Source organism: Sitophilus oryzae, unplaced genomic scaffold (genome assembly GCF_002938485.1).
Source record: "Sitophilus oryzae breed Bouriz unplaced genomic scaffold, Soryzae_2.0 scaffold_882_pilon_pilon, whole genome shotgun sequence".
NCBI classification, from domain to species: Eukaryota; Metazoa; Arthropoda; class Insecta; order Coleoptera; family Curculionidae; genus Sitophilus; species Sitophilus oryzae.
In genome coordinates, this window is record NW_022147508.1 from 1,294,462 (window position 1) to 1,315,256 (window position 20,795).

Here is a 20,795-nt window from a genome sequence, read left to right on the forward strand (position 1 = left end):
TCTGAATTCTGATCTAAGTAATGTTAAAACCGATTTGTTTCAGAATGGTTATTCTGGAAAATTCTTAGACAATATTATATCCAACTGCAAGTCTAACTCATTGGTGTGCCAGCCTGAGGAGGATGCTCTCTCTCTCTCTCTCTTGACGATTCCATATGTGGAAGGAACATAGGGGAAGATCAGGCGAATAAAATTAAAACTGTTTTTAATTCTAGGACTACTCCAAAGAGTGTCCTAACAAAAATAAAACAGGAATCATTAAACCAAGAAAAAGAGTGCATCTACTAGGTACCTTGCGAGTGCGGTGAGTCGTAAATTTGAGAGACTAAACGTCTTCTACATGTATGACTTGACGAACATAAAAAAACATACGCAGAGGTAAAACAGTGAAGTCGTATATTGCAGTTCATGTGTGGTCCAAGCACCACAACATAAAATTGTCGGAAGCCTGGGTTATCCACAAAGAACCAATTGGAAAAAGCGCAAATTTAAAGAGGCCGTATTCCTTTCTAACAATAATAACATTTTTAACAATCCAAGTGTGGAAATTTCAACAATATGGCAACCACACATAAAACGCTCCAATGCGGGTATTCTTAGTGGAGAACCTCATGCGTGACTGCACCAACAATTTCACGGGTGAATGCTCGGCTCTAGTATCTAGTATATAAGCTCAGTAGTTTTAGGATTTAGTTTAGCTCACACTTGATAACGCTCAGTGATACTTCTGACCGAAAAGTTTTGTAAACAAAATTAATAATGAAAATGGAAGTCCGATTCTTTTAGTCTTAATACTGACCCATTGTCTATCAAATTCAAAGTAAAACTTAGAAGTACAAGAATCAAAGTAATGCGTGGACAGTACAAGACCATAGATTCTATATAAAAGCTATCTATCAGAAAGCGGAGACCTTATATTATTTCTAAGACTTCGAACACAGCCTTGTGTACTACCAACGAGGATTACATATCCGACCAGACCATGAGGGATTCAAGTTGGGCGCTCAAAAAGCTATCGAAAACGCTATGGGAGAATGCCCAATAGGGAGACACATTTTTTTAAGACCGTAAAATATTTTAGTTTTTCATCAAAGTAAAGTATTTTAGTATACTTTAAAGGCAACCACTCTTTCCTAAACATGTTTAATTAACTACACTCATTGAGACAAAAACATGCCTTAAACTTAACAATATTGTTATTATTGCATTTGTCTCATTGTTGGGCCCTAAGGTCCAACAGGAAGAAAAAGGAAGTTTTAAACAAATAACTATTTATTAATTACTTAAAAAATAGTTAAGAGTATTTTATTGGTGTTTGGCATAAAACAAAGTAGAGCTGTGTTAAACAAAGGACTTAAAATATAAACACAAGTACTAAAAATATAATTAACTTAGTCAACTAACGAAATTAAAAAAAGAGTTTCATAGATTTTTGTTGTTAATGTAACTTCGACTTAAAATAAAGAAAAACTCTGTTATATAACAAATTCATAAACCAAATATTATATGTGTCAATCTGACATAAAATAACAACGCTAAAATGTTATTTTAACATATGTCCGTCAGGGTAGATTGTGACAAAGCATTCATCTGCAGAAGAATCTTTTCTTTGGCTCATATTTAACTCAGCCAAGAATCCTTCTTGTATTGCATTTGCCTATAATGTTCTTTTAAATATTAATAACAATAATACTATCAATAACATGATAGACATGTTCAACAGTGCCAACGAATGCCCGAAACGTACCTATGTCCCAGTCTCAACGGGTGCACTGTCTGTGGGACACTGTCTCACTGTTAGGCAATATATTTTATCTCATTGCCGGACATTAACATCAGTCGGCCATTTAGTAATTTATTTTATTCTAAAACTACTTGAGCAAAAAAACTTAGACGTATATTCTAAAACACCATTCTAAACTTACCTCCCCCACTAATGGATTTATTAAAATAACTAAGTGTTGACCTTACAGACCGAAGAAAACGCGCATGTTAAAAATTATTTTTAGCTTCAGAAATTTTATTGGGTGCATTTGACATATATCTCCCAACACTGCAGGTTCCATATTTGGTACAAAATAGTTGGAATGTAGGTAGTGTTTTACTCTCGAAAGGGGAATTGGATTCGACGCCTTTTAAATGAAGGGGATTAAATGTCTCACTGTTGGACCTGTCTCACTGTTGGGCATTCTCCCCTACTAGTTCGTTCGTTGTGACGAAATCATCTAAAGAACCCAATTCGAAAGAATCGAGCGCTAGACAAACGACTTCATCGAAAAATGCGGACAAAAGCAGCAGAAGTTCGACTCCGTTCAGTCAAAACAGAAGCAAGTCTGCGAAACCCAGCAGATTGCTAAGAGAATTGGGACCGGATAAGGAATATTTGGATAACTTAATGCATAATCCATTAAATGTAAATTTAAGGAGAACGATAATAAAACAGAAAAATGTATTCAGGAAACGGTAGATTATGCTAGGCAGGAATTTTGGAGGCAACTATTGGCAGAATATTTGAAATTATGATGAGTATTATTAATTTACTATCATCATAACATTTTATAATTTTGTTACATTTACTTAGCTTTCTTTATGAATTATATTGTGCTATTCATAAAAAAAATTATGAATATTTCATATAATAGGCTTAGAATTATATACCTATATAGAGAGAAGAAACTGAAATACGGTCCCAGAGACCTTTAACTTTATACATTATAAGTACAGAATATGTGAACACAATTAAAATTTTCATTTTACTTGAAATTTTGTGATCATTATTATTATGTGATCACTATTCTTATTTTCTACAGGGATTGCTACTTATCTGTTCCTAGTTCGTTGTTGTTTTTATTGTTGTTGTGATAAAGTTTGTGTAATATTTATATAGTTTTGTTTTATTTGTATCTTAATTATTCTCACACATAGAAAAACGATTTCACTGTAAATTAAGTAAATCTCAATATTTTGACAAGGTACACAGAAATGCATGGAATAATAAATAATATCAAAAATTTTAGTGTTATTTACAAATAATAACACAACAAATAATATTTCTGTTATTACAAAAATATTATATTACTATAAAAATATAATTAATTTTTTAAAGTTTTTGGTTTCAGTCGTAAAATACTAAAATAACAAGTAAAGCTGCTACAAAGGGATAGGCACTATTTGTTGCAGTCAAGATTTAAATAAATAGGGAATATGCAGTAATTGTCGGAAATCCGCATAATGTCATTTTTGTTACTGAGTTATTGAAAAAAATCATATGAAATTAATCGAAAATTTCCCGTAGCAGAAGAAAACAATTTGATCGTTATATATGTATACCGGGTGTTTTTCAAAAGTGCAGGCTCACCCCTATAACTTTTTATTATATAAGATTGAAAAATCTTATGTATAAATCAGGATTGATTGACGTATACAATTCGCTGTGTCCCGGCACCCACAATAATTAATATTTTAAGATATCAGTAATAATTTTAAAAAGTATAAAATATTTAAATCCTAGTCTAAAGAAATTGCGTTTTATTTCTTGAATTATGTGACTAACAATATAATTATTCTATTAAATAGAAATAAAATTCAAGGCACATTCCCATATATTACATTACTTGACGCATATATTCATAACTGTTTAAAGCAGGTTTAAATTTTCCCCTAAATCCACAATTTCTTCTTTAAGTAAATACCACCTAAATCTCTGGATTTAATACGTTGCTAAACAGAAATGCAGTAACGAAGGCTCTCGAGGGTTTTATTTGCTTTTATACTTACACCGAGCTCGTATTAACCCTAATTGCAATCACGTTAGATTTCAAATACTGGGCTAATAAAGTTTTTCCGTAGATAGGGGTACCCGTTGAACAACAGAAAAAGCTTGAAGAGGTTGCGGAAAAGACAAAAAAGTTGGCTAATAACTTATTTCGTTGCGGGTTGTGAAAAAAATAATTACAATTGACGAAATTTTACTATTAAAAAGAATTAATTTTATACCACATAGAAATTGATGTTAAACAATTTTTATAACACAATGATTATAAATGATTTTTTATGATACATCTATTATTGCAAAAACTATTATTAAAACTAAATGCCCGTAGGTCTTGAAAACATATACAAACTTTTAAGTAAGTGGCTCTTCATTCGTACAAAGTTTCACATAATAAACAAAAATATTTAACGTTTTCAAAAACTTTTTTCAACACCTAACGGTCTGAATTTTGGTAAACTTTATTAATGTCCTTAATGTAGAGTTACCTATTCTAAAACATTGAGTTTCTACAATTATTGAACAAAAATATATGTTTCTTGGTTAATACCGTGAAAAAATCATTCACACGCCAGCTTGTTCCACATGAACACTGGTATTGGTTATCTTTAGAAAAATTTCGTCTCAAATTGCGTTTATCTCATCAAGGAGGTAGAAATCGAAAAAATATCAAGATATAACTTTTAATTGGCATTAAACGGCAGGCACAATTTTCATAACAAGCAGTGGAGCACATATTTAAAAAAAAGTTACTGATAATTCATACGCATGTCCCTGGTGAGTCTGTCTCATGGAACCCTATCTTTTAATGATATTTTGACGACGTTTCGTGCACTATGAAACCCCATCATCAATGGCGAAAAAATGGTCTGATTTAATGGGCTTAGGAGCGTCGTAATTCAAGCGGTTATTTGAGGTTATTTTATTTATTTAGCGTATGGCTTACATCACAGTATCTTAAGTTATAGGACACAGAATGGTATAAACAACAAAAAAAATGTATATAAAAAAACTGCATAAACAACAAAAAAATATGTATATAAAAAAACTGCATAAACAAAGAAAAAAAACATACCCAACAAAAAAAATAGGCTAATTCGTCTCATAAACAGATATCCAGTCGTTGTATATAATCAATTGCCTCCTGAGTAGCCATAAGGAAATCCTCTGAGTTGCCCATATATGCTCTTATTGGGCAGTCTTGCACTATATGTTTGACAGTCTGCCTGTCAGCTCCACAGTCGCATGCGGCTGAAGGGACTTTTCCCCACCTATTTAGAGAGTCGGCACATCTTCCGCAGTTAGTTCTGATGCGGTTAAGAGTTGTCCATGTTCGACGGAGAAGGTCGCATCCTGCAATTATTATTAATAACGTACGGTAGACCATGGTACATTGGAGCTGCCTCATTTTCCCATTTCTCTCTCCATCGCTCATTTATATCAAAATTATTTTGGTGCAGCTCATGTGCGGTCTTCAATGGAGGGTGTCTTGATCTTAGTCGATTTCCCTGGATATGTGGTACGTCATCATGAACCTGCAGCTGAGGGTTATTCATTATTTTATTAAACTCTCTGACCAAGGCATGTTCTCGGCGCAAATTGGGAGGAGCTATGTTGCTAAGAGTGGGCAGCCATATTGTAGGTGTTGGTCGAATTGTCCCTGATACAGTGCGCATAGTTTGGTTTAATTGAGTATCGACCATACGGGTGTGTTTGCTATTAAGCCACACTGGAGCACAGTATTCTGCTACAGCATACATATGTGAGGTAGGGGGCTGAAACTCGGATTGTAGATAGAGCCCCATCTTTTTATTATGTTTGAACGATGTTTCCTGCGCTACAAAATCCAATTATCAATGAATCAAATCAAAAAGTCGTCCGATTAAAGGTTGATTCTCACTATACCTTCCGTTTCCATTCCATATCCACTCCGTATCCGTTCCATACTTTTTATTGTACAATTTATATCATTACCAAAGTTTTATCTTAAAAATTTGTATCTTTTGAAAAAGGGAATAGATTTAATTAAGAGGTGAAAGAATAAATAAATATCAGCAAAATGTTAACAAAGGTGGTACAAATGTAAGAACTTGCCAACGCTGTTTCCGATACGCTTCAGTCCGTCCGCGAAAAAAATGTATGGAAGGAAAGGATATGGAACGGAAAGGAAACGGAACGGATAGTGTGCATTGTCCTATTTTTTTACATGATCTAATATTTTATGTAAACGGAAGGGAAACGGAACGTAGCTGATACGGAAGGTATAGTGAGAAGAGAATCAACCTTTAAATGGAATTTTGTATGTCGATAGATTGGACCAAAGCCAACTTGACCGTGTACGATTCGTATCACTGTGACAGTTTTGACGTAAGAAACGTCAAAAGTTGATATGTTGTCCGATCGCGACCAAATTTAGTGGGTAGGCTATGTGAGCATTGTGAGCGACGATGCACGCGGATCCACCCTGCAAAGTTTGATACGACGTTTTGTTTACATCTTCATCAGAGTAGGACTAACGATTTGATGTTGAAGAAAAATGTGGATCGATTTCAGCATAATTGGGCTACAAGATAATGCCTCGACGTTTCGAACCGATGTCCCTAAATGGCCAAAATCATTAGGATTTTTCTTAATTATGGGTCGATTGGAACCAAACTCGGTACGTGGATAGAGGTACCCGAATGGATTCCTCAGACGGACATACAAAAGTAAGAATGTATGTAGGCGCACATAAAAAGTATTAAAAATAAAAGGGCAAAAACTAAATACTCCGGACCAACGGGCACCTACCCCAGTATCCTTCAGGCAGAAATACGCTATCGAAAGATGCGTACAATTTATCTTAGATAGGAACTATCGAAAACAGGAAATTGCCATTTTATCCGATAGTCAAGCAGCACTAAACGCGATCAACTCAGTAATCATCAATTCGATGTTGGTCAAAGAATGCCTAGAGAAGCTTAACAAATTAGGCAAAGAAAATAAAGTCCTCCAACTCTGGGTGCCTGCTCATCAAGGGATAGGAATGAAAAAGCAAATGATCTAGCTAGAAAAAAAGCGAAAACTTCACTAACTGGATCAGAACCGTTCTGTTTTCCAAACAGAAACCAACTGAAATCTAAACTGATAACTCGAAAAAGTTCCTCAGAACTTACGATCGAGAAAAATCAAAGGTTTTCCTTGATTTAAGTAAAAAAAATCTTCGGATTGTCACGGGATTTCTAACAGGACACTGTCTCCTCAACGAACACCTCAGTAGGCTGAAGCTGAGAAACAACGGCCAATGTAGATTCTGTAAGATCACATGGGGAAACACCAGAACACCTTATCACTGAGTGCGCCGAGACGACGACCATTCGTGCCATGAACTTTGGTACCGCTGATGTCGAGGATGGAGAGCTGGCCTCTTTGGAACCGTCTCAGATACAGGCTTTTGTTAAAGCCCAGAGACTGTATGATGAGTTATAACTCATTATAAGTCAATAAAGGGTACACAATAGATCTGTAAGGTCGCGGTGATTAACTCCCCTCCTAAACATTCTACATTCTACATTCTACATACGCACAGAATGCACACACAATTTTTTTTTAATACTCTGTATTCACTGTTTTTAAAGGCCAATTGCAATTTCCTAAATAAAATTTTGCTAAAACTCACTGAAGTTTTATGTACTGATATAAGAAAGAAAAAATCAAGTCATCAAGTAGTTAGTCATCGTTATAGAGTTTCTTCTTAAAATTTAAATGTAAAATGGAATTCAATCATCTTTTTTCGCTCTCTCCCAGAACAAGAAGAAAAACAGGAATAAGTTTTCAATAATTTGACGTGGTTAAACGGCTGCCTAGTTAATTCGATTTCCAGAAGGAATATCCAAAAATGCCCATTTTCCGATTTTAAATGCGGAAAAGTTGAGAAATTTCTTGGGTTATTTTCTCGACGGTGGGCGACGTTTGCGACAACGGTAGTTCGTTCAGCTTCTGTTTACAGAAATGAAGATAAATGTGCAGTTAAGTTTATCTAGATAACATTAATAAATCTAACGCTGTTGTTCAAACACGAAATTATAGTAAATAAAATTATCATTTTCAACAGAAGATATGTCTAATTTAAAAAAAAAACCAGAGAGTTCCAATCTTCATTTTTCCTAAAAAAAATAAATATTTTATCATTGAATTATAAAGTCATTCATTTTTTTTCTAATTTTGATTCATGATAAAAGTCTCTATATTCAAACAATTGACTACACAATAATTATAAGTAAACTAGTCAAAACGGAAGTATCTCTTTATTGATTTTCTCAAGAATTAATAGGTCTAGATTTCCGGAATTTGGAAAAATGTTATGTATAATAGATTTTAAGTTTGATAAATCATACAGGTTTTACAGTATGAGTGACATGAGTTCACAGGAGAAGATTCCAGTATTTCGTAATGAATACTGTAAAGTTAATTGTGGATGAATAACGTACAGGGTGTTCCACTAAGAATAGCTCTCGGCTGTATCTCGGAAAGTATTAGCCGTAGCGGCTGCGGAAAAAAATATTTATAACTAAAGAGGCTATGGGAAATTGCTGGAAATTATTTTCAAGTTTGTAGAACGACCGCTAGGGGGCGCAACTGCAACAGAAAATAAGAAAATTGAGTTTTTACAAAATTTTGCCTAGATAAGGTGTACTGTAAGTAAGAGCTTCATACTCTTCAGTAAATTTTGAATATTTTTTGTTAGAACCATTTTTCCGGGTCCGTTACAGTAGCCCCCCCCCCTTGTTGTCCAAACTCTTTAATATTTTAGCACTGTATTGCACCCACCTAGCACTACCTAGCACCCAACTTACAGAGCTAGCACCACAACCCCTAGTGAATTACAGGACATTTTTACCGGGGGGCTAATGTAACGCTCCCCCCCCGGTTGATTTTTTCCCTTAAAACTTTAGCACTCTATTGCACCCACCTAGCACTACCTAGCACCCAATTTACAGAGCTAGTACTTTTCTTGCTAGTACTCTTTTATTTCATGAGCTTTTCACAGAAAAGCTCATAAAAGAAAACGCCTTGCGTGACCATCTTTTGATGCGTGTCGAATACTCGTCAGCGAGTAATGGCAGTATGTACATATGTACAGGGTGGCGCCTCTCATACGACGCGGAGGCTCCAAGAAGAACGGTAGTTTATATCAAAATGAAATGTTAGCAGCATAATAATATGTAGGTTAACCGAAAGCATCTTTTAAAACATAGAGAGTTCTAAAGGGTGTTTCCAAAAAAAGTGACATATCAAAGTTGTGTTTTTTTTTGTAATGTATCATCCTATATATTACTCTATTGAATATCGGAATAATATACTGGGTGTTCCATTTGAAATAAAGGAGTAATTTGCTTTTAAAAGTGACCAAAGTTTAATATTATTTTTCCCCCCTGGATAACTTTTTAGGTTAAATTTTAATTTTGTTTAACATATAATGAATATTTTAACGAAATATCAGACTATACAAGATAAATTCCAATTTAGGTATGTAGCTTCATTTTTAGAAAATGTTAAATATGTCAAAAACCTTACATTTTAGTCATATACTTTTTTAATAAAACACACCTTTATTTTTCTCCTAGAATCCAAAAATCAATTATTATACAGGGTGTTTCATTACAAAAAACACAACTTTGATGTGTAACTTTTTTTGGGACACCATGTAGAACTCTCTATATTTTTAAAAAATGCTATAAATTAACCTACATATTATGCTACCAAAATTTCATTTTGATATAAACGACCGCTCTCCTTTGAGCCTCCGCGCCATGAGAGGCGCCACCCTGTATATTAGATTTTATTAATAACAAAATAACAACAAACGCTTACCGTTGGCGCGAATCGTCCTCTCCACAACCACTTGACGATTTCTCGTCTCGAACGCCTGCTGCCTCGTCTGCGGCGGCACCGACTCAATTCAGTTCCTTCCCAATCGTCGCAGGCCGTTTCACGTCTCCTTGCTCGTCTACAAGGCCCACAACGTGCTCGTCCTGCGGGACAATTCGTCATCGCGAAAGTGACACATGTCTACGAGTAGTACTTTCGACGGCGTTTTGAATCTCGTGTAGTGGTACTGTTTGTACGTGACGTCATGCTGCTACAAACGGAGCGCCAGAGCGCCACTGCTGCGAGTAGACCTCATAGCCACAGCCTTCAACACCAGGCTCATCCCCGACTCATGGACTCGCCTACACTCGCCAGAGTCGAGCGTGCGATGCTGAGACACGGAGAAGGGGATAATAGGGAAGGACAGGACGTGATCAGGGCTCGATATACCCAGGTTGGTAAATTAACTTCCAAGCCAAATTCCGGCCTTTAACTTTTTAAATCAAATAATAATAATAACAGTTCTTGTTATCAATTAGTTATACCTAGATATATTAACTGCACTAATATAATATGATAATAAAGACAAAGATTCAGAGATTGATACAGGCTAGGATAAATAGATGACATTTACCTTTCTTCAGTGGCGTAGCTATCATAGGTGCAAAGCTCCGGAGCCCCGCAGAGCCCTTCAAGAAAATATTTAATAAAAAAATATACATTATTTTGGTTTTGTTCTTTACTCAGGGGCCCCAAAAATATTTTGCACCGAGCCCCCAGTTGTCTAGTTACGCCACTGCTTTCATTATAAAATACCTATAAAATTCAATAAATCTGATATGGAATGGCGACAAAAACAAAAAAATCATATACCATATCGTTCGATTTTGCCATCCTTCCTCGTTAATAGCTCTATCTCTCATGTACTCCATCTAACCACGTAGTTGTATTTCTTCCTCTTTTCCTTCTGCTTTGGGACGATAATCCATTGCCCATTTTGGTCATATTTCCCCTCCCATTTTTTTACATGCCCATAGGTACCTACTATAGTACCTCAATCAATGCCTCCAGGATATATATTTTAAATAAGGTAGGTGATAAACTGCACCCCTGTCTAAGTCCTTTTGATGTCAGGAAGGATTATGATAGGATAACTTCCCTTGTCTGATCATACTTTTTGGATTGTTGTACATATTTATTATATATTATTGATTGCATTGATATATATTTTACTCATATTTGTCTCAACCAAGATTTCAAATAATTTCTTCAAAGGCACCGCGTCATAGGATTTCTCTAAATCTATAAATATCAGACGCGTGTCCGAATTTCGAGCTCTCCTTTTTTCAATTATTTGTTGTAACACAAATATGTTGTTTGTACAAGAACGCCCAGCGCGGAAACCACTTTGTTCTTCAATTTCTTCAAAACTTTCTTCTACTCCCTTTCTTAATATCCTGCCATCCAACTTTCCCATTGAGCTTGTCAAACTAATGTCTCTATAGCTGCATCTTTTTTGTCTCGTTTATTTTTTAGAAAGGAGACAAAATTTTAAAATACACTGTTTAAAAACAATTTTTCCTCAATATAAAAATGAATTACAACCGTCTTAAGGCCAATTGGCAATAAGCGTCATTAAAAAAAAGAGTGCAGGTAAAAGAAATGATGTCTGGGTCTTGACCTAGCCAAAATTTTATCGATTGTCATTCCCCAGCTATTTTGACCCCTTTTTTTCGATCGTATGGTAATACTTTGATGATGAATTATTTTTTTGCTTTTAGTTTTCTTGATTTTTTGCTAATATATTTTTTGTATCTTTCTAAAGGCGCATTCTCACGACTCGTCTACTTGGCAAGTATTTTTTATTGGTATACAGGGTCTGGCGGGAATGCCGCGTAGTTCCTATAATAAATAACTCAGAAATTCTGTATAGATGCCCGACGTACCATGTATACCCTGTATACCAATTACAAATGTTTGTCAAGTACACGAGTCGTGAGAACCCGTCATAATGTATTCAAAAAAATCAAAGTATAATCAACTGTGCTGTGTTTGATGACAGAAAAACAATTCTTATGAGTTTCATTCGTTTTTTTTAACTGTCAATGATGCTCAAACAAGATTAATTTTATAATGTATGGTATTGCATTTTATAATGCATATGGTATTTATTTTTTAATGCAATCTTTTAGATAAATAAATAATTGTATTTCAATAAAACGTATCTATTGCTTTTAATCTATTGATATTATACTATTAGGTTAAGTTAGGTTGCTGGGGTTTAGGATCATGTTTCATCTCTCACTCGGAGACCTTGGCCCTTCCTCTCATTTTTTCTGTGCGTTAAAGCCAAGTTAAATCACTTCCAGCTTGGAAAGTTCCCGATGTTACTGATGTTGGCTTTTGCTGCTTCCTCTAGTTCCTCCAAAAAAGCGTGCCCTGAAGTTTTAAAGGGTCAGTATGCCAATGCTGGTATTATACTATTAATTATTATTATTTTTAGAACAAATAATTCGTTTTTTGTCTTAACAGATCCTTCAAATTCAAATATAATATGTCTATTAAATATATTGCTATAAAAAATCAAATAATTCAGTTTATTCTAAAGAATCAAAACTTTATGTCAAAATAATTATTATTTAGCGATAAAAATTTCTAAACCAATAATTGCTTCATTTTATTTTTTTTTAGTGTAGATCATAATGGGTGTAAGCTTACACTGAAAAAACTACTTATAAAATTTGTGAAAGATTTGACCCTCAAATTTGCTTGCTCTTCTGAGCATAGCAAAGAAGAAACTATTTATATTTTTTATTAATGAAATTTAACTTATTTGATTTGAGGAGTGTTATAAAATGGTTCATCAAATATTTACTATAAATATTTTGATTGCGGTTTTGATAACTGCCTTGCTAAAAACAATTTAGGTTGAATAAACAATTGAGGAATGATGGTAATTACTATTAGGTACTAGATCTAAAAATTTTTAATATAATACATATATTAATATAACAGACGACAAAATAAACAAAAAAGAAAAGAAAATACTACCAAATTGAATGTTTTCATTTCAATGAAATAAATTTAGTTTAATAATTTAATTTATTACTAAAGTGACTGAATGTTGATAGGGAATCAACATTCTTCTATTTGTTTTGGAGTCAATTCAGTCAACATCAATGCTACAAAATAAGTAGAAATATTGAAACAATCTAATAGCATTTTGAAATTTAACCAGTATTGCACAAAAACTATTAGGTAATTGGTTAATAAACAATTTCTAAAAATATCTTTCTCTTAAAACTCTAATATGGTGTATCCACCCTTATCCATGCATGCCTGCAATTAATGATTGCTAATTCCTTTTTGATTTACTTGTGGATTTTACTGAAGTTTGTGGCTATTAGTTAAACAAATAAATACAAATACTTAGTTTCTTGACTGTTTAGCTTAGTTACATTAGCAGCTTGTTTGAAGTTGGCACCCTTCTTTCGAAAAGTTAACTAAAAATTGAGAGTTCTGAATTGATTTACAATAATTCTATAGTTGGTTTGGTTGCTAACCAAGTTCATTTTTCCTTTTTTTATGTTATCATTCAATATTATTCTTCTATCGCAAAGTATCTTTGTAGAGTCTGACGTTTTAAAAGAAAATTGTAGTTGTTAATATTTTTAACGAATTTAAAAATTAATAAATTAAAAATTTATGATTAAAATTAACGCATCTTGTAAAATCTTTGGGGAGCTATCTCTAATCAGAACTACTATTCAACAATATTTTTCGCTTTTAGATAGATACATCTTAATTTTATCCATCTATAGATTCGTACGTTAATGAAAATTTAAAAAATGGGTGAATTAATTCATACATCTTATTGAACTTTTGAGGGTGCTATTCAGAGCTCTCGTCGGAATAATTATTTCAGTAATTATTTTTTATTTAGAAATTTTATTCTTATTGCCTAGGCTGACCCTTTATTTTTGTTTATAACATTGTTAATACAATATAAACATCTTAATCAATCGTCAGGAACTATAGAACTCTTCTTCTACGATATATTTTTAAGTTTTACCAGAACTGTGCAAGATGTTTCTCGAAATTCACCAGAATTATTTATCAAACTTGTACTAAAAACTACCGGGTGCCTCTCAAAAGCGGCTCACATCTATCACTTTTTTATTTTGTCAGATAACAAAACGACATTTGGTATGTTAGTATATGACATAAATTAGGATTGATTGAGGTGTTCAATTGTGTCATTTAAAATCAACAACTTTTGATTTTTAATTGACACTCTCGGTATTTTTTTACTTTATTCGATAGAATATGACACTCTGAATAACATATCATATGTCAAATGTTGACATTATCGCATATGGTTTATTTGAAATTTTAACATGCGGTTCATAACGACAATTTGACTCGAAGTACCAAGTGTGTGGTACCAAATTATTTGTAAAAAAATGCTCTTTCCAAATATTCTAATATGATTAAATTTACATATGATTAAAAATACGATTTGGGCATCTTTTAACCAGCCAGGACACATGAAACGCTCGAAACACACAAAAAACACGAAAAACATTAGACGGTCAAATCTATTTTTCAAAGGCTCCTGGATTAAAAATTAGTATTTTAATACGGCCATGGCACTCTAGATTAAAATTTAAAATACGATTTGTTATCGAGCGAAAATGTCAAAAGTTGACATGATATGTCATTCTATTCAGAGTGTCAGTTTCTATCGAATAAAGTAAATATAATAAACTCATCGGCAAAAGTCTTGCTCCCCCTTACTATTTTAATAAAAAAATTACATTTTAAACTAATTTTTCGTGGAAATCAATAGATGCTAAAGTTATGTTAAAAAATAACACAAAAAAGGGAAAACTTTCACCAAGTTTAATAATATATTTTGCCAAAATACAAAAAAATGCAAAGTCCATAGAGAAAAATGTTTGACAAAAAAGAGAAAATAAATAAATAAATAATAAATTCTGACAAAATTAAGGTTACTAATATAAAGTATTGCCTCCTCGATTTGTTATGTGAATAAAGTAAATATAATAAACTCATCGGCAAAAGTCTTGCTCCCCATTATTTCAAACTAATTTTTCGTGGAAATCAATAGATGCTAAAGTTATGTTAAAAAATAACACAAAAAAAGGAAAAACTTTCACCAAGTTTAATAATATATTTTGCCAAAATACAAAAAAATGCAAAGTCCATAGAGAAAAATGTTTGACAAAAAAGAGAAAATAAATAAATAAATAATAAATTCTGACAAAATTAAGGTTACTAATATAAAGTATTGCCTCCTCGATTTGTTATGTGAATAAAGTAAATATAATAAACTCATCGGCAAAAGTCTTGCTCCCCCTTACTATTTTAATAAAAAAATTACATTTCAAACTAATTTTTCGTGGAAATCAATAGATGCTAAAGTTATGTTAAAAAATAACACAAAAAAGGGAAAACTTTCACCAAGTTTAATAATATATTTTGCCAAAATACAAAAAAATGCAAAGTCCATAGAGAAAAATGTTTGACAAAAAAGAGAAAATAAATAAATAAATAATAAATTCTGACAAAATTAAGGTTACTAATATAAAGTATTGCCTCCTCGATTTGTTATGTGTGCATCAGGCCGTCGAGGCATACCCACTATATGGTTGTTTATGGTTTCTTGAGGTAACTGACAAAATTAAGGTTACTAATATGAAGTATTGCCTCCTCGATTTGTTATGAGTGCATCAGGTCGTCGAGGCATACCCACTATAAGGTTGTTTATGGTTTCTTGAGGTAAGTTCTGCCATTTCTCTTGAGCGGCAATGATCAACTCCTGGCGACTTCTTGGTGGGTTATTTCTGCGAAATACAGCTCTGGTGATATAGTCCCAGACATGTTCAATAGGATTCATGTAGGGGGAGAGTGGAGGCCAGTCCAGACGAGTTATTTCCCCTTCATTTAATGCTCCTGGACCATCTTAGCTCTGTGAGGACGAGCGTCATCATCCATGAGGATAAAATTATTGCCGATTTCTTCTCAGTGGATAAATTATTGGTCTGATTACAGTTTCCACATACAAATGGGCGTTCATCAACTCAGGAGTATGAATGAGCTCTGTTCGCCTATTGTACATGATGCCACCCCAGAACATCGCAGTTCCTCCTTGATAAGGATCAACAGAAAGGGCTGTATTCTAGCGATGGTTTCGTCAGTGAAAATTACGTTTCTCCACTGAAGTAATAACCAGTTCTGGTGTTCTCTAGCCTACTGTAGCCTCCTTTGCCTATGGTGTAAAGTTAATAGAGGGACTCGCAGTGAACTTCTACGCCGCAATCCAACATTAGAAAGTCGCCTGGAAATGGTTCGGCTTGATATCACTCGGTGGTAAGTTCGTTGAAACTGAGATCGTAGCTCTCGAGTTGGAACTGACCGATTTCTTATGGCAAATTGAGCCAAGTAGCGATCCTGTCGTTCAGTCGTTACCCTTGTACGGCCCAACTTAGGACGAGATCTTACATTTCCTGTGTCCATATACCGTTATATAATTCGGCTTACAATACTTCGCACTCAATTTAAACGATCAGCAATTTGATGCCTGCTGAGACCTTCTTTATGCAAAGCGATAATTCTGGCCCTATCTATCTATATAAAAATAAAAAAAGTTATAGGGGTGAACCACTTTTGAGACGCACCCGGTATAGAACTATTGTAAATCTATCCAGAACTCTCAATTCTCAAAAATTGGTGCCAATAGTCTATAAACAAAAACTATATTAGTTTTGTTTTTTATTTTTTATTCGGTATTACACATGTGCACTGGATAATTTCCACTGGTTATGATGAATAATGTGCGAAGAATGAGCTGAGGCGTACGTGGGCGAAGGCAAGTGATGTTCCCGCGCCATTTAAACAGGAAACAGAGGAAGCTAATCCAAACAATGTGTCCGCCAAAGTAGAAAAAACCAGATGACTAAAAATTATTCTGGTTTCGGCCTATAAAACTCTCGATAAAACTATTCTGATTTATGATTAAAATTACAAAGGAAAATGTTATGTGATATGATAATAACATAGTTATACTTGCTAATATGTCATGTAACTCACTCAGAAAGTTTCTCTTTATTTTTTAACTTTGTTTTGGTTTGGTTTGGTTTTTTTATAAAAAGTTATTTTAAACTTTTTATAATTTCACAAAATTACCACATTTTGTCTATTAAATTTTGGCCACATTATTGTGGAATGGGATTGTAAACTAAATCGGGTGTTATTAGAGAAACTAATTGAAGCTATGTCAACAGAGAGCTGTTTGAAATAGATCCCTTACACCGCTGTGCTATAGTGTGTAACATGTTTAATTATTTTTTAATTGTCAATCCTCTCTAATATAGTCATGATTATAAACATGTACTACAAATATGCAAAGAAGCTAAATGTCTTGAACTTTTATAATCTAATAGAAATAATTTCTCTGTATCTCCTTCCAAGATCTCATTTTTTCCAATTATGTATTTTAATGATGGCACGAGACATGATTTTAAAAGAGGATCCAATTGCAATACCGCTACCGCTTGAAATTGTTAGATATGATTGGAGTTCTTAGTATCCTTATAATTAGAACAAAATTTAATGAAAACAACTAACTTAAACAATAGCATAATGTTATGTTATAAGAGAGCCTATATACATATTTTATTTTTGTGATTTTTTGAAGTTAGGCATGCCTCTTAGTAATGCAATACCACTCCACCCTCCACTGAGAATGTTGTGAAACTATCTTCTCAAATACTGAATAACTTTAGCAGCATATTATTTTTCGGTTTTTCATTGAGAAAACCCAATTCGGATAAATTTAATCAAACGGAATGTTTCGATTTCGTCCATCATGACGTCAATTACATATTCATAACGTGTTGCAAAGTTTAGTAATTTTTTCAACTCATTACAGTTTGTCATATTTTTAAATATAGTAAGAAAAATTACTTATGTAAAATAATTCTGCATTTACGTACTTTATTTAAAAGGATGTTTTTATTTCAAATTGTAATAATTTTCTTTGTATGCAACTGATTTATTTTTGAATTTATCGCGATATATCATTAATTTATCGTAAACGTCATTGAAGTTAAATTTGTTTTATGAAACAACATCCTCTGGGTATCTGGAGTAACATCCTTAATCAGATAACAAATACAAAGAAATGTAAAGCCAGTCTTATTAATAACAATTATTTATAATAATGACTTTTACCATGATGTAGTCAATTAATAATTGAAATTTTAAGCTTTTAATACATATTTTTTTAGTTTTGGTCCCAATACTACATTAAAACTGATATACAATTATTTAAATTTTATTTCAAAGATCTACTACCGTATGATCGAAAAGAAATTTCCAAGCGACCAGCTGGCTTGGAAATGAACAATGATGACATTCTCCATAATATAATGTTACATTACAAAATGACAGAGCGATCTTCATTTCATAGCCATCGCTTACGCCTTTTTTAAACTAAATTTAAAGGTAATTTTTTACATATTATCGAATTTGAAATTAAACTGTTTTGAGTCAAAGGTTGTGAATAAAAAGTCTAGCTTGTGATACGATACATCTGCCAAATGAGAATTTTAAGCTCTGTAAAACGTATTTGGCCCTGTTCAAATATAATAGCAAATATTTAAAGAAATATACAGTATGCCATATAAAATGTTCAACCTACAATATACCGGGTACGTTTCAAAAGTGGCTCATTTCTAAAACTTTTTTATTTTTTCGGTTAAAAATACGAGATTAGGTATGTTAGTATATGACATAAATTAAGATTGCGATTGACGTATTCAATTGTTTTCGGTCACTTCCTGTTTCACCGGAAATGACTACAACTTTTGATTTTTAAATGGCACCCTCGGTATTTTTTTACTTTATTCGATCGAAAATATAAGTTCCAACCCTCAACTGTAATATAAGAAAATAACACTCTGAACGCGGTTCGTAACGAAAATTTGACTCGAAATACCAAGTGTGTGGTATCAAATTATTCTTAAAAAAATGCTTTTTCCAAATATGCTAATGAGCCACCCTCTTTCCATTTGAAAAAATTGAGATTTGATTAAACATACGATTTGAGCATTTTCTAACTGGCCAGGACAAGACACTAAAAACATTAGGCGATAAAATATATTTTTTCAAGGCTTTTTCAAACCTAAGCGAGAATGTCAAAAGTTGGCATATGATATATCATTCTATTCAGAATGTCATTTTCTATCGAATAAAGTAAAAAAATTCCGAGGGTGCCATTTAAAAATCAAAAGTTGTAGTCATTTCCGGTGAGACAGAAAGTGACCAAAAACAATTGAATACGTCAATCAATCCTAATTTATGTCATATACTAACACACAAAATCTCCTTTTTTTATCTGAAAAAATATAAAAGTTATAGGGGTGAGCCGCTTTTGAGACGCACCCGGTATAATGTAAAAATATCTACATAATGTCTATAATGTAAAAAATTTATCGAAAAAAAGGCGTTAAATTACTTTAGATATTCCGATCAAGGATATTGTATAAGTTTTAATTACAAGGTCTATTATTTTAATAAAAATAAAATTTAAAACCAATAGAATGACGGATTGTATGATTTATTTCTTCATATGGTATATCAAAATCTTAAAATATAAACAACCTTCGAATTCCTTAATCTCTTTAGTATCCAGTCCGTAATCTTAATTTCTGTAATCTATCATATAATATACAATATGCGTCTTATATATACAAAATATACCTATCAAAATATACTATAAAGCTTTTATATACATCTATGTTTATTACTTTTATCGAAACAATATAATTCATCTTATTTGTTTGATAATTTGACAGCAATTTTTATTACCCATATACTTACGCATGCCGCATTTTGACCTAGTTATGCTAAATCTTGAAAATATCGATTTTTGTTTAAAATTCAAATCAAAATTATAAATGAAGGTAACGGTTTAATATTACCGTTAACGCCTTCTGTTGGATCCTCAAAATATCTGTATAGACGGTGCCCAAATTGCTAAAATAGACGTATAGTCGCGACGTCTCTAAGTTATTGTAAACATCCTGTATTTGAGATTTATAATCTTGTTCTTCCTCCTATCGAGGTTTCTATAACGATCTTTTTTGTTTGTTTATATTGTAAATTTCAGGACGGATCCATGTTGGGAAATGTACTGGGCGGTATGGAAATTAATACAATACGATCGAAAAAAAAAACGGCGTCAAAGACGGCTGAGGAATGAGAGTGGATGATAATTTTAGTGAGGTCAAGACTTAGACGTCATGTACTTGGCCCGTACTCTATTTTTAATGGCGCGTGCTACCAGTTGGCCTTAAGAAGATTGCAATTTCGTTTTATATTGAATAAAAATTATTTTTAAATGGTGTGGTTTAAAATTCCAGAAAAATATTTTTTTGGAAAAAAATTATTTGTGTGTCTGGAAGGGACCTTCCATATTTTTATAATCTTTCTATAACGATTAGTGTTAATTTTTTGTGTTGTTTTTTTTGTTGTTGATTTTTGTTGTTAATTACATCTTAGTAATTAAAAAATTATGTTTCACTTTTTATTTCGATTTGGTATAAAAGAATGGTTTTTAGTTTTATAAAATCCTATTTATTATTATATTTTTTTATGTCGAATTTCCTAAAAAGAAAATATAAACTAAAAAACTAGTATATGAAAATTGTTACTTAGTATATATACAGGGTGAGTCTTAAATAAGTTCAAATATTTTTAGAGGAAGTATATTTCGGCCCCAGAAACACTATGTTCCCAAAAGGGTATGAGGTTTTTTCGCGAAATTTTTTTTTGAAAATTTGGAATTTTTCCAAAAAAAAATATTAAAAAAAAACTAAATAATATGGCAACATAGGTAGTAAACAGGTTTACAAAAAGAAATCACAGAAAACATCCAGTGGTTTTAGAAATTTAAGCGAATAATAATTTTTTTTTGAATATCTCAAACTAAAATATGTCGGTTATTTTGGACTTATTTTGAAAACGGTAAAATCTGTTGTAATTGTGTTCTAAAGCTTCCTTATTCATTTGATCTGACAAAGACAATACATAACATATGTGTATACATTTAATGGAATCTATTTATGGTGTAAATATTTTCAGTTTA

General features: G+C 32.6%; 1 protein-coding gene and 1 pseudogene across 1 annotated transcript in view; both read left to right on the forward strand.

Moving 5' to 3' along the window:
• The first annotated feature begins 584 nt into the window (after positions 1-584).
• On the forward strand, positions 585-2,718 carry LOC115890566 (annotated as a pseudogene).
• Positions 2,719-9,684: 6,966 nt separating this feature from the next.
• LOC115890538 overlaps positions 9,685-20,795 on the forward strand; it is a 174,702-nt gene continuing 163,591 nt past the window's right edge. The window contains exon 1 of the mRNA XM_030910793.1: positions 9,685-10,076. Within this exon, the coding sequence (XP_030766653.1) occupies positions 9,888-10,076 (189 nt within the window). The 5' untranslated portion in view covers positions 9,685-9,887. The remainder of the gene's footprint in view (positions 10,077-20,795) is intronic.